Consider the following 9,764-nt stretch of genomic DNA (forward strand, 5'->3'; position numbering starts at 1 on the left):
GTGCTGTGGCTCAAGTGGTAGAGTGCTAGCCTTGAGCTGAAGAGCTGAGGGACAGTGCCCAGGCCCAGAGTTCAGGCCCCACGACCAGACCCCCACCTCAAAAAAAAAAAAGAAAAGAAAAACTGAAGAATGAACCCTGACCTCTCGCCTGCTACCTTGCCTCTCCTGTTACATATGCTCACCCTCCATCTATTTCCATTCAACAAAAGGAATCTCTACCAACCTAGTTGCCTATAACAGAAATGTGGATATATTCTGACACATTTCCAGCACGGTAACATCATCAATTCTCACCTGGCTCCTGTGCTACTGTCTCTCTTTACATGCTTGGCAGCACAACATATTATCTATGCAGTATACATCGTTATTGGGATGTGAACTCAGGAACTCATGCTTGCTTGGTTTGCTTGCTCAGCTAGCATTCTGCTATTTAAACAATGTCTTTGCATTTTTAGAGATAGACTCTCACAGAGTTTTTCCCTCATGGTCCTTTAGATTTGAGCCTCCTGATCAGAGGCATGAGCCACCAGAGTCTGGCATATAGGGATATATGTGTGTGTGTGTGTGTGTGTGTGTGTACACAGACATAATATATATCTTTACATAAGTCAGATAATGAATACATTTCTCTTTGAGCAGTGTCTCCTCTATCATCACAAAGATGGGCAAGAAGTTCTGAACAATATGTTCTTTTCATGACTGTAAATTCAGTTTTTATTTTCTGTATCCTTAACCACACACACAAAAAAACTTTAGCTAAAAAACACTTTTTCTTTCTGGTTTTGGTGTCAAGGAAATAGTATCCTCACAGAATAAGGTGAAATCAATCTCTTTTCCTCTACTCTTGGGAATAATTCAAGAAATATATGTGTTAATTAATTAAACATATGGTAAAATTTACCAGTGAATTAATTTTTTAATTTAGCTTTTTCATGGAGGAAAGTTTTTCTATTATTAATTTTACCTCTTGTTATATGTCTGTTGAGATTTTTCCTATTTCACTGTAGGCAATTTGGTTTTGCCTCTTGTTAGGAATTTTCCACTTCTGATTTTTTTTGGGGGGTCTAGTCGTGGGGCCTGGGCGCTGTCCCTCAGCTCTTCAGCTCAAGGCTAGTGCTCTACCACTTGAGCCACAGTGCCACTTCTGCTTTTTTCTTTTTGCTTATGTGGTGCTGAGGAATCAAACCCAGGGCCTCATGCATGCAAGGCAAGTGCTCTACCACTGAGCCACCTTCCCAGCCCCAAGCCTTTTTTTTGTTTGGTCCATCAGGGGGCTTGAACTCTGGGCCTGGGTGCTGTCCCTCAGCCTCTCAGCTCAAGGCAAGTGCTCTACCACTTAAGCCACTCCACCACTACCACTTCCGATTATATAGTTTGTAGATGTGCAGCTACTCAGACCTCTCTTGCAATCCTCATTATTTCAATAAAATTGGTTATAATGCCTCTTTTCATCTTGATTTCAGTCATTTGAATTTTTTTTTCATTTTTTTGTCATTTGTCATCAATCTTGGTAAATATTCATTTATTTGTTGGGTTTTCCCAAGAGCCAGCTAGTTTTTCATCATGAAGATATTTTAATTGTTCTTGCTTATGGAATGCAGTGTGTCATCTTACTGCATTGACTTGTTGTACAATGTTTAAAAGAAGGTAAATATGTTTGCCTTCTCTTTCACAATTCTATTTTTTTGGCAATTCTGTTTTCTTCTTATTAATTGCTATCTTTGCATAGTTGTACAAAGGAGGTCCAATTTCACAGAGCAGTTTATGACTACAACACATCATGATCAGTGTTACTCCTTCAACATTCTCATCCTCCTTCAGCCCACCCCTTCCCTTACTTTTCTTAATTATGTGGTATATACAACAGATTCATGACTGCATTCTCTCTCTCCTTCCCCCCTTCATTCATTACTCCTCTCCTCTTGGCCCCATCCACCTCTTGCTTGTAGCCATTTCTTGCTGCTGATTTTGTTGGGCTTTGACTATTTGAGCTATCACTAGCTATTATAGGTCAGTTAATTCATTTATAACCACATGCATACCTACCACCCAGGTGTCTACTTACAGATTTGTAAATACATTCTATCTACCACAAAATAGCAGGCAGAACAGTATTAGAGGAATAACAACACCAAACTTCAAACTCTATTACCAAGCCATAGTAATGCAAACAGCTTGGTACAGCCACAAAAATAGGCCTGAGGACCAATGGAACAGAATAGAAGACTCAGACACAAACCTATAAACCTATATCGAGCTAATATTCAATATGGAAGCCAAAAATATAGGCTGGAAGAAAGACAGGCTCTTCAACAAATGGTGCTGGCAAAACTAGATGTTGACATGCAGAAAACTGAAACTAGACCTTCATACAGCACCTGGCATCACCATCAATTCAAAGTCTATCACAGACCTCAATGTAAGACAGGGAAGCACAAAACTATTTACAGGAAGGGGTAGGAAAAACAGCAGGGCTCCTGGTGAAAACACCCAAATTCTCTTATTCTACTTTAGAAAATGTACAGTACACCATTATCTATATTAGCACATCAGAACCTCCTACTTATCAATTAATACCAATCTTTCTTTATCTTCTAATAATCAACTTTTGATAACATTCACTTGCTGTGGACTGCAATCCTCCAATTTATATTTCCCATGTAGCTAGAGTGCCAGTATATTTCCATAAAATAATTAAAGCTTAAAATAGAAATTAGTTGAATAGAGAACAAATTTGCTATATACTATCAATGAGCTACACAATGGAATTAGTGGCAAGATAGCATTTACCATTATTCAACAAAAAAGAGAGTCACACTTTGGTGACATAAATAACATCTCATTAACAACTCTTATGTGCTGTCAACTGCAGAGTACTGATCAAGGAAACCAAAGAAAATGGAAATAAATAGAGAAACATACTGTGCTTATGGACTGTGGTGCTTCTGAATAGTAATGATGACAGTTTTCATCCAATTGCAAGTTTAGTGCAAATCTTTTTTTAAAATTGGAGCAAGAGAGTCTTTTTTTCTGGTCATAATAGGTAAGCTTATTCAAAATTCCTATATAAAAACAAATGAATCACACATAGTTAAACTTGAAAAGAATAAAGTAAGAAGAGTTACCACACATAATTCCAACGTGTATTATATAGCCACAAAACCAAGTGTTCTTTGTGGTGGTGTGGGCACATAAATCAGTGAAACAGGATAGAAAACAGAAAAGTAAATATATATTAAGTTATGAAAAGTATGCCCAAGTGATTCAGTAGAGGGAAAAAAAAAACACTTTTCTAAATGATGCTGGCATCTGGGTAGGATTGGGATTTAGCATGACTAGACAAACATAGTCCTGAGTTTCCACCTTATATAAAAGCTGTGCTGGGCACTGGGGGCTCATACTTGTAATCCTAGCTCTTCAAGAGGCTGAGATCTGAGGATCGTTGTTTGGAGCTAGTCCGGGTAGGAAAGTCTGTAGGATGCTTATCTCCAATTAACCAACAGAGAACTGAAAGTAGCGCTGTTGCTCAAAGTGGTAGAGCACTAGACTTGAGCAAAAAGAGCTTAGGGATGATTCCCAGGCCCTGAGTTCAAGCCCCACAACTGAAAAAAATCAAATTAATTAATATGTAACATTGTAGACTCAATTGTAAAATGCAAAAGTATAAAAATTTGAGAGAAAAATAGAAGTGCTTTGGAATCTAGACCTACTCAAAGAATTCTTAGAATTCGCACCAAATTCCACTAAAAAAATAACCTGATACTCTAGACTTTGACAGAATTCAACAAAAATTTTTGCTGCTTAAAATATCCTGGTAAGAAAATCAAAACAGGCTGGGAAGTGCTCAGTTGTAGAGTGCTTGCCTTGCATACATGAGGCCCTGAGTTCAATTCCTCAGCACCACATAAACAGAAAAAGCCAAAGTAGGGCTGAGGCTCAAGTGGTAGAGTGCTAGTCTACAGCTGAAGAGCTGAGAAACAGCACCCAGGCAGAGTTCAGGCCCCACAACTGACCCAAAAAAAATCAAAACAGAAAGTCTAATGGAGAAGCCATATTTGTAAACCACAGAATCAGAATGCAGAATAAAGAACTCTTGTTTACTTAGTTTTATTTGCATATATAACACTATACAAAGGAGATTTCATTGACATTTCTATGCAAGTTTACAATGTATTCCAATCTTTACCTACCCTCCCTAATACAATTTCAACAGTCTTCTTTGTTCTTTTTTATATAAATTCCCACAATCCATTTTGAGCTCATTTATTCTCTTTCATAATTATTAGCCCACCTAGAAGAAAGTAAACACATAGAATAAGGAACTCTTAAAAACAGTTCTAAAAACAATAACCCAACCTGGGAACCAGTGGCTCATGATTATAATCCTGGATACTCTAAAGGCTGAGATCTGAGGACTGTGGTTCAAAGCTTGCCTGGGCAGAAAAGTCTGTGACACTCTTGTCTCCAATAAACTACCAAAATAACGCTGAATGTGAAGCTCTGGCTCAAATGGTAGAGCACTAACCTTGAGGAAAGAAAAAGCTCAGGGGTAGTGCCCAAGCCCTGAGTTTGAGCCCAGGACCAGCACAAATAATGATAGTAATAATGTTAATACTAATACAAATAGCAACCCAAGTAAAAAAAAAGGCAAAAGACACAGTGATATTTTATTGAAGAGATATGGAGATGCTATATAAGTTCATGAAAAGGTATTGACTTTTTTTGTTCTTTAGAGAAATGCAAAGGACATTACAATATCAGCACACACCTATCAAAACACTAAGATCAAAAAAAATCAGTGACAGTGCAAAATGGTGGTAAGAATACTAAAATGGGTATCACACATTCATCTGTGGTAGCTGTGTCAAATGATACAGCCACTCCAAATAGAGTTTGAGAGTTTCCTAAAAACTATTATCATGACTGCATATACATGTTATGTACTTATTCTAGAAAAGTGATCACATGTTTACACCCCAAAACCACAGATAAGTGTTCACTTCATTACAACTATCTTTTCAATATTTAGTATTTATTTCATGCTGTGTTGACTTGCCAAAAATTTCCAAAGTAATGTAACAGGACCAAATTTTTTGTCATCTTCTCTCTTAATGGGAATATATTTAGTATTCCCATGTTTAACAAATATATGCATTTGGCTTTAAATAGATATACATACCCTCTTGCCCTTACTTTAAATTCTAAAATCCAATCAGCTTTGAAAACTGAAACTTTTTTCCTAAGGTTGAGGCTTATACACTTTAGATGATTAACCCTGTTGTAACTGATAATTTAGTTTTTGTTCCATATTGTGCATGTGTTTCCTGTAGATGTATTCATTTATGTATTAGCTTATCAATCATGTTGTTTCAGAATTTCCTGAAAGTTAGGAAACTTATAGCTTTCACAGAATATTCTTTCTGTGACCTGAAATATCCAAATGCTTTGTTTGATTTGGATAAAGAAGATGGATTTGTATCTCTTCTTTATTTGACAATAAATCCCCTCTAATTTCATGGATGAACTCAACTTACTGACTGGCAATAAGCACAAAATCAGATGGGCATCTCTTTCAATAAAATCTAAAGTTTTACAGGTATTCTCACTTAAGCAGTGCAAACAATTGTTGCTGTTGATAGTTATTCAACTCACAATGTAGTATACCAACAATATGCCTGTCTGAATATAGATATTTGTATTGTGACACTCTCTCCATAAGCCTCATTTTCTGAGTTTCCTATCAGTTCTCTTTTCTGTCCTCTATCTTATCCTTTTTTGTTTTTTTTTCCTCTTGTATCTCTTTTGGTCTCTTGGGTTCCTGCCTCCGTGCCATCCCAAAGCATCAAAGGAGGCGGGGTAGTGGAAAGAGGAGTGAATAAGGGAAGTGTAAGATAAAGGAATCTTTTCTCATTTGGCAGAGTCCCCTGAACATGGAAGGAAGAGGAGTCTCCACAACTTCATTTTGACCTGAGACTTTGATCATCTTTCACATACACCCCCTATGTCCTCTCCTAACTGACCTAGACATCTCAGGAAAGCCCTGGTGAGTTAATGACATCTGACACAAGCAGATTCTATTGTCCACTGATTCTTCTTCAAGTAGACATCTCCCATGTCTTCACTATTTTTGTTCAACAGTCTCTATCCTTATTTCTCTCTATACCTAATAAAACGCTAAATCCCTATTCACATAACCCATATTGTTGATATTCCAATATTGCTTTCTTTATGATTTCCTTCATAAAGGGCTCTTATTCATTCATATGTGCCTGCCCACTCTAAAGCCTTCCTGATCTTCCATTTCTCACTCATCAGTCATACACCTACTAATGTTCTCTCATTGAATCTGTCATCCTCATACCAAGTTCATTTTACCTAAATTCTGGGTCAAATTATATCATGGGTGTGGATGTTGAGAATGGAAGTGATGGGTAAAACATGCCATGTTGGCATTCTGTAGTTTTTTGTTGCCATACTCTGGTATCGAGGGAAATGTTCAGGGCTCAAAAATGGACAAAAGAGCATAAAGACAGTGGAAATGCAAGTATAAGATTATTAGCAGTGTAAAGTTTGTTTTGTGAACACATTGTGCCATTCCCTACCCTGCCTTAATAACACATAGAATAGATGTACAAATAAAAAGTAAGGAGTTTTCTGGAAAGAGATAGCTCTTAGATAGTTCATGGACTCTCCCCTATTTCCAGTTCTAATCTCTATATCCTGTTTAAATGTTAGGACCCTACAGGGTATGGGGTGAATTTTTATTTCTATCAGTTCCTGCATGGAACACGGAAAAAGTTTGACATTTTGGAAGGGAAATTTGTCTTTGGTATCAAGTCAAACCAGGAGATTTGTGTCACTAAATGTATGCTTTTATATTGGCCTTGATGCCAAAGTAAGGGCTTTCCTCTCATTATAAGAGAACTAATGAGAACTTTGAGAACTAATGGGATTTTTAGTCTTTCTGTCAGCCAGCTTCCATTTCACAATTTCCAGGCAGGTCCAAAGTCCTCCTGTAATACACTTTGCTGTTCTGCTTTGGTCTTCTTTCTTTGCAGGGGACACTGTACCCCTAACTGAGTTCCAAAGATACCCTTGCCTACATGTAAATACAGATCATATTATGTAGCCCATCTTTTGTGTTACCAGAATAGTTTTTAGGCTCTGAGGTCCTGGATCCTTGTTTTTGGTTCTTATAATGCCACAATCTAGAACAAGTCATTTAACCTCTCCATTCCTCAACTTCCTGAGGCTTGAAAGGGAGTTATTAATATTAACCCACAGCCTTATTCTGAGGATCCAGTGCTACTTCTACTAACTTAAAACAGTGCCTAGAACAATAATGAATAATGAAAACTCTGATTATATGTTACTCTTGTAACACCACTTCATAATTTACTTCTCTGAAACAGTTACCATCTATCTAACAATGGTTTTTAGGAAGCCAAGACTCTTAGCTTTTCCTACTTTGGGGATATGATTACTTACTTGCATATGAAAATTTATTGCTACAGTGTTTTCATCATTAATATCTATCATCTTGGTCTTTCCTTCTTGTGTTGGTATAGGAACAAGGAAGAGACATTGGGATCAGTAAGTTGAGAAATAGATGAAATACATTTCCTGGTGAGAAATACATGAATAATAAGTGTTTGTTCAAGGTTGCAGCAAGACTCTTAGCCTGTCTTCAATACAAAGCCACTTATTTGAGTCCGTGGGTGTCTTAGCTCATTTCTCAGCTCAGTGATTAGTCACATGTACCACAACTAATGACTATTAAGATGAAATCTAGGCTCTTGCTGCTGTCTTTTTGAGACACTGCACCCTCATCTTCTGAAGAGAAATGGGCAGAGCCAATGCCATGGAGCAGAGGAACCACAGTGGGCGAGTGAGTGAGTTTGTGTTGCTGGGCTTCCCTGCACCAGTGCCCTTGAGGGCATTGCTGTTTTCCCTTTCTCTGCTGGCCTATGTGTTGGTACTGACAGAAAATGCACTCATCATTGTGGCAATTAAGAACCATCCCACTCTCCACAAACCCATGTATTTCTTTTTGGCTAATATGTCCTTCCTGGAGATCTGGTACGTCACTGTCACCATTCCCAAGATGCTTGCAGGCTTCATTGTGTCCACACAGAGTCATGGGCAGCTCATCTCCTTTGAGGGCTGTATGACACAGCTCTACTTTTTCCTGGGACTGGGCTGCACTGAGTGTGTCCTTCTTGCTGTGATGGCCTACGATCGTTATGTGGCCATCTGCCATCCTCTCCGCTACCCTGTCATTGTCAGTGGCCGGCTGTGTGTGCAGATGGCAACTGGTTCTTGGGCCGGGGGTTTTGGCATCTCCATGGTCAAAGTTTTTCTCATTTCTCGCCTCTCTTACTGTGGTCCCAACATCATCAACCACTTTTTCTGTGATGTCTCCCCATTGCTCAACCTGTCATGCACAGACATGTCCACAGCAGAGCTTACAGACTTTGTCCTGGCCATCTTTATCCTTCTGGGGCCGCTGTCTGTTACTGGAGCCTCCTACATGGCCATTACGGATGCTGTGATGCGGATCCCTTCAGCTGCTGGTCGCCATAAAGCTTTTTCCACCTGTGCTTCTCACCTCACCGTGGTGATCATCTTCTATGCAGCCAGTATCTTCATCTATGCCCGGCCTAAGGCACTCTCTGCTTTTGACACCAATAAGCTGGTCTCTGTACTCTATGCTGTCATTGTACCATTACTCAATCCCATCATTTACTGCTTGCGCAACCAAGAAGTCAAGAGAGCCCTACGTCGAACTCTGCATCTGTACCAGGGCCAGGATGGTAATCCCAAGAAATCTGGCAGAGATAGATAGAGGGAAGCTGTGAAGTCTGGCAAACTGTTGTTAAACTTGGATGAATGCCTTCTATGAAGTCCAGTGAAGTTCTTTGGGTCAAGATTAGGGGCTAGTTTCAAAGGCATTGCAAACAAACTGGGAATACTTACTATAATTAGTCCAGGAGGAAAAAAAGGATAGATCACAAGTTAGAAGCTAGATTTCTGCAGGAAGCAGCTATACAATCCAAGCTAGACAGTAGTCCAGTGTCATCTGCACTATTGTTATTTGCATAGATCTGATTCTAAGCAAAGAGCCACAGTGAGGCTTCGTGATGGTGTGAGTGACAAAGCAAGATGGTAAGAAACGATCAATTATGAGTTGGCAATATGTCACCTTCTGGATCACAGGGGCTTCTGGCATTGTTTCCTAATTTACCAGCTCATCTCCATATTAAACTAATGTCTGAGCACACTGTTTCTTTAGTCTCTGTCTTCCTAGTTGACTAGAAGTGTCATGGTGACAGGATCACATTTGCTTGTATATTGTTTTATTGCCATGATCCAGAACACTACCTAGCACATGGTGGCTATGAATAAATATAACAAATGAATACAGTTTGGAGCCAGATGGGTGAGACATGTGTGTGACAGCTGGAGGTGGGCTAGGCAGGTACTGGTCAGCCTTTTGGGGAGGGACCTGAGCAATATGTAAGATAGACCCTGAAAACATTGAACAGGGGGCTGGGACGGTGGCTCAGTGGTAGAGCACTTGCCTTGCATGCATGAGGCCCTGGGTTCGATTCCTCAGCACCACATAAGCAGAAAACAAAAGCCAGAAGTGGCACTGTGGCTCAAGTGGTAGCATGCTAGCCTTGAGCTGAAGAGCTGAGGGACAGCGCCCAGGCCCAGAGTTCAGGCCCATGACTAGACCCAAAAACAAAAACAAAAAAAACCCA

The 9,764-nt window shown here is 39.3% G+C and overlaps 1 protein-coding gene across 1 annotated transcript; it reads left to right on the forward strand.

Annotated features, from left to right (window-relative positions):
• The first annotated feature begins 7,794 nt into the window (after positions 1 to 7,794).
• Positions 7,795 to 8,934, forward strand: LOC105995066 (olfactory receptor 226). The gene has a single exon (XM_013028733.1). The coding sequence runs from the start codon at positions 7,844 to 7,846 to the stop codon at positions 8,843 to 8,845; it is 1,002 nt and encodes a 333-aa protein (XP_012884187.1). The 5' UTR covers positions 7,795 to 7,843; the 3' UTR covers positions 8,846 to 8,934.
• The last annotated feature ends 830 nt before the right edge of the window (positions 8,935 to 9,764 follow it).

This window comes from Dipodomys ordii, unplaced genomic scaffold (genome assembly GCF_000151885.1).
Source record: "Dipodomys ordii isolate 6190 unplaced genomic scaffold, Dord_2.0 Scaffold113, whole genome shotgun sequence".
Taxonomy (NCBI): Eukaryota; Metazoa; Chordata; class Mammalia; order Rodentia; family Heteromyidae; genus Dipodomys; species Dipodomys ordii.

Excerpts from the sequence above, each read along its gene's own strand:
- LOC105995066 (XM_013028733.1), top strand. The coding sequence starts at position 7,844 with ATGGGCAGAGCCAATGCCATGGAGCAGAGGAACCACAGTGGGCGAGTG.